Source organism: Octodon degus, unplaced genomic scaffold (assembly GCF_000260255.1).
Source record: "Octodon degus isolate 3935 unplaced genomic scaffold, OctDeg1.0 scaffold00012, whole genome shotgun sequence".
NCBI classification, from domain to species: domain Eukaryota; kingdom Metazoa; phylum Chordata; class Mammalia; order Rodentia; family Octodontidae; genus Octodon; species Octodon degus.
Window position 1 is genome coordinate 18,354,962 of NW_004524588.1, and position 3,147 is coordinate 18,358,108.

At 43.6% G+C, this 3,147-nt stretch overlaps 1 protein-coding gene across 1 annotated transcript in view; it reads left to right on the plus strand.

Moving 5' to 3' along the window:
- Nucleotides 1–3,147, plus strand: part of LOC101580685 (caspase-1-like) — a 31,670-nt gene that overhangs the window by 7,313 nt on the left and 21,210 nt on the right. The window contains 1 exon segment of the mRNA XM_012513587.1: nucleotides 1,877–1,991. Coding sequence (XP_012369041.1) covers nucleotides 1,877–1,991 — 115 coding nt within the window.

Genomic DNA, 3,147 nt, shown 5'->3' on the forward strand with positions numbered 1-3,147 from the left:
CTATTTATTTTAGCTATTTAAGAATTAGGAGTATTTCAACTATGTTTATAGATTAAAAGAACTTATAAAATTACATGACCCAGTAGTGCCTATTTGTACTTTATTTGAAAATCCTAGACACGATGGTTATTTTTAAAATGTCATTAAAGCTCACAAAACATCATAAGTTGACATGCTAAAAACAGTACCAAATTAATAATACTACCAAAAGTGAAAAGTAATTTGTTATATTCATCTTGAATGTGACATTTTGAGTTGATTTTCATGAAAGTTGTTTTGAAACAAGGATCCTAAGATTGATTGGGTGGAAAAAAAGGAAGAGGAAAGTCTAGAAATTATTCAGATTTCCTAAGGATTCCTTACTGCTCTTCCCATATGAGTCCTGGGTCTGGCTTGGGTTACAATAAGCCCATGTCTTATGGTGGAGATCAGGGGACAGGACAAGTGGTGAGAACTTAATGAAGTAACACTTATGGGTCTATGGGGCTATCAAGAAGTGAAGTAAATAAAATTCACTGCATATCTACTCAATAAAGGCAGAGATGAACACACTCTGCAGGCTCTCGTCTTATGCAGGACAGAGTTTGACCATCTCAGTGTGTGGAAAGGGGCCGGATGTGACATTACAGGAGTGAAGAAGCTGCTTGGGGACCTGGACTACGCTGTGACTGAAAGACAGTAGTACATCCCGGAAGGCCCCAAACTCCTCCAGGTATAACAGCACAAGGCACAAAGAAAGTGCAAGAGACAAACGGTGGTGCAGCAGGGATCTGGATGGCTAATTGTTCACAGGAAACAAAAGGCATGGCTGGATGTGCTAGACCATGAACTGGGCAGGTGAGGCTTATAACAGAGGGAACAACGTGTTCATCTGAAAGAGACCAAACAGCCAGATCCAGTTGGTGGTTAACTAGAAAGTTACAGGAAGGGATTTTCTCTGCAGTCATGCAGGCCTCAGCAGAAACACAATCTCTCATCTCAGCCCCCAGTCTCACGACCCACCTCTCTCTGCAACTGTGGCCTTTGGCGACGCAATTCTGGCCAGACAAAAATCTGCTTGCTATCATGAAAACATGTAGGCAGCCTCAGCCAGAGGTCCTAGTTAATCAGAAAGCCAGATTAAAGGAGGCAGCTTCATACAGCTTTGCTGCTTGATGGAAACACCTTCACTGGGCCTGAGGGAGGTCGGGAGGTCCACAGTGTGCCTACCCCTAGTTCAGGTGCGTTCACAACATACATTCTACTAGCAAGTTAACTTTGTAGTATTAAAGAAAACCCTACCAACTCCTGGGAAGTGTGTGTGTGTGTGTGTGTGTGTGTGTGTGTGTGTGCGTGCGCGTGCATGCTTTATCGTTATGAAGAGACTAGATTCACTGCCTATATCTTTTTTATTTTTATTTTTTTTTTTTTGGCAGAACCAGGGATTGAACTCACACCCTTGTGCTTGCCAGGGAAGCGCTTATTCTACTGAGTCATCTCCCTGGCCCAAGACCAAATTCAATGTACATGTACTTTCTTGTGCAGCAAATATGCTCAGTTCCATGCCATTTCCAGAAGTGATTGGTGTGGGTGTCCAAAAATTCGTAGTGATCTTCAGAGTGCTTTGGGAATCAGGCAAACAAATTTCTAGAGTAATGAATGTTAAGTAAATAAAAATTAACATAAATATTCATTCTGATTTTCTAGTAAGGAGTTTTCCTGAATCTGGATAAAGATATGTAAATGTGGGGGCCAGCGAGATAGCTCAGTAGAATAAGCACTTGCCTGGCAAGCACAGGATCCTGAGTTCAATCCCTAGTATGGAAAAAAAAAAAACAAAAAAAACAAAAAACTCTGTAAATGTAACAGAAAATGCTTGTTTTCATTGGTCTTTTAGGCACAATCCAACCGTAAGGAATCCATAGACTTAGAGATGCGCTACGTAGACAAAGAGTATGGGAAGAATGAAAGGGAAGAGAGAATCCAGATAGAAGTGGAGCATGGGGAGCAATGTTTGAAGTGGTGCAAACGTGATTCTGCGAGGAAATGAGATCGGGCCTGTGGGTTTGATCCCCTGTACCACATGCCGTGCTGGCCCTGCCCCAGGCGCGTTGAGCCCGCGAGCGAGACCAGGTGTGGTGGCGCCTTCCTGTATTCCCAGAGCTGGGGAGGCTGAAAACAGCAGGACCACTATGAGTCCGAGCTGCATAGAGAGACGCTGTACAAAAAAAAAAAAAAGAAAGAAAGAAAGAAAGAAAAAGAAAAAAAAAGAAATAGGAGCTGAAACAGGAGTACTAGCAATGATATAATTAAGGAGGAAAGCAGAGTAGAGTGCCTCAGATTCTCCAGAGTTTGAATTGTTTTTCTGAAAGGCAATTCATAAGGAACACTAGGTCATTTATCGAGTTTAATTATGCAAGTATTTTTACTTTCTATTATAGAAGCATGACGGCTCTTCTACTCTGAGCTGCTCCAAGGTAAATGGAAGAAAGTTTCCCAAGGATGTGCTCTGAGACCTAGTCCAACCTTGAGAAATTCAACCTTGTTTAGGGCAATAAAAGCCTATAAACACATCTGCAGTGGTTCTCTCAGGAGCATGTATGCCACTGAGGAGGGAGGGAACAGCTTTCCTTCTCCTGTCTCACAGGAAAGTAGGCGAGGACAGCCATGGCTGGTGAGTGCTGGAATTTTGCCGGGAAGGAAGTCTGGTCTTAGGGAGTAAGGAGTAGCTCTGAAGGGTGTGGATCTCTTCTGTGGATGTGTAGGTGGGCAGACCTGGGCGGGAGAAGAGAGGCAGAGGAAGAAAGAAGGATGTAAATCCTGTGTGTGAAGCAGCCTGGGGGTTTACTGGAATCAGTGGCTGTTTTGCGATCTTAAGCTTCTGCAGTCAGAGGAAGCCGAACCAAAACAAAACGACTAGCAGAAGTTGCTGGGAAGAGAATATGGGTGTTTATTGTCTTAGTATTTTGTTACACAGAGATAGATGACAATGATGCAAGCTGTGACAGAAACATCTGCTGCTCACTTAGCAAGAGCAGGGTAGGAACTCCGTCTTCAGGCCGCTCCATGTGTGCAGATGGGCCTGCTGGAGGGACAGAGGTGGCGGAGCAATAGGAAGAAAGTGCACTCAAGTCTGCAGAGACGGTGACTTGGCATTGAGTCCACGTT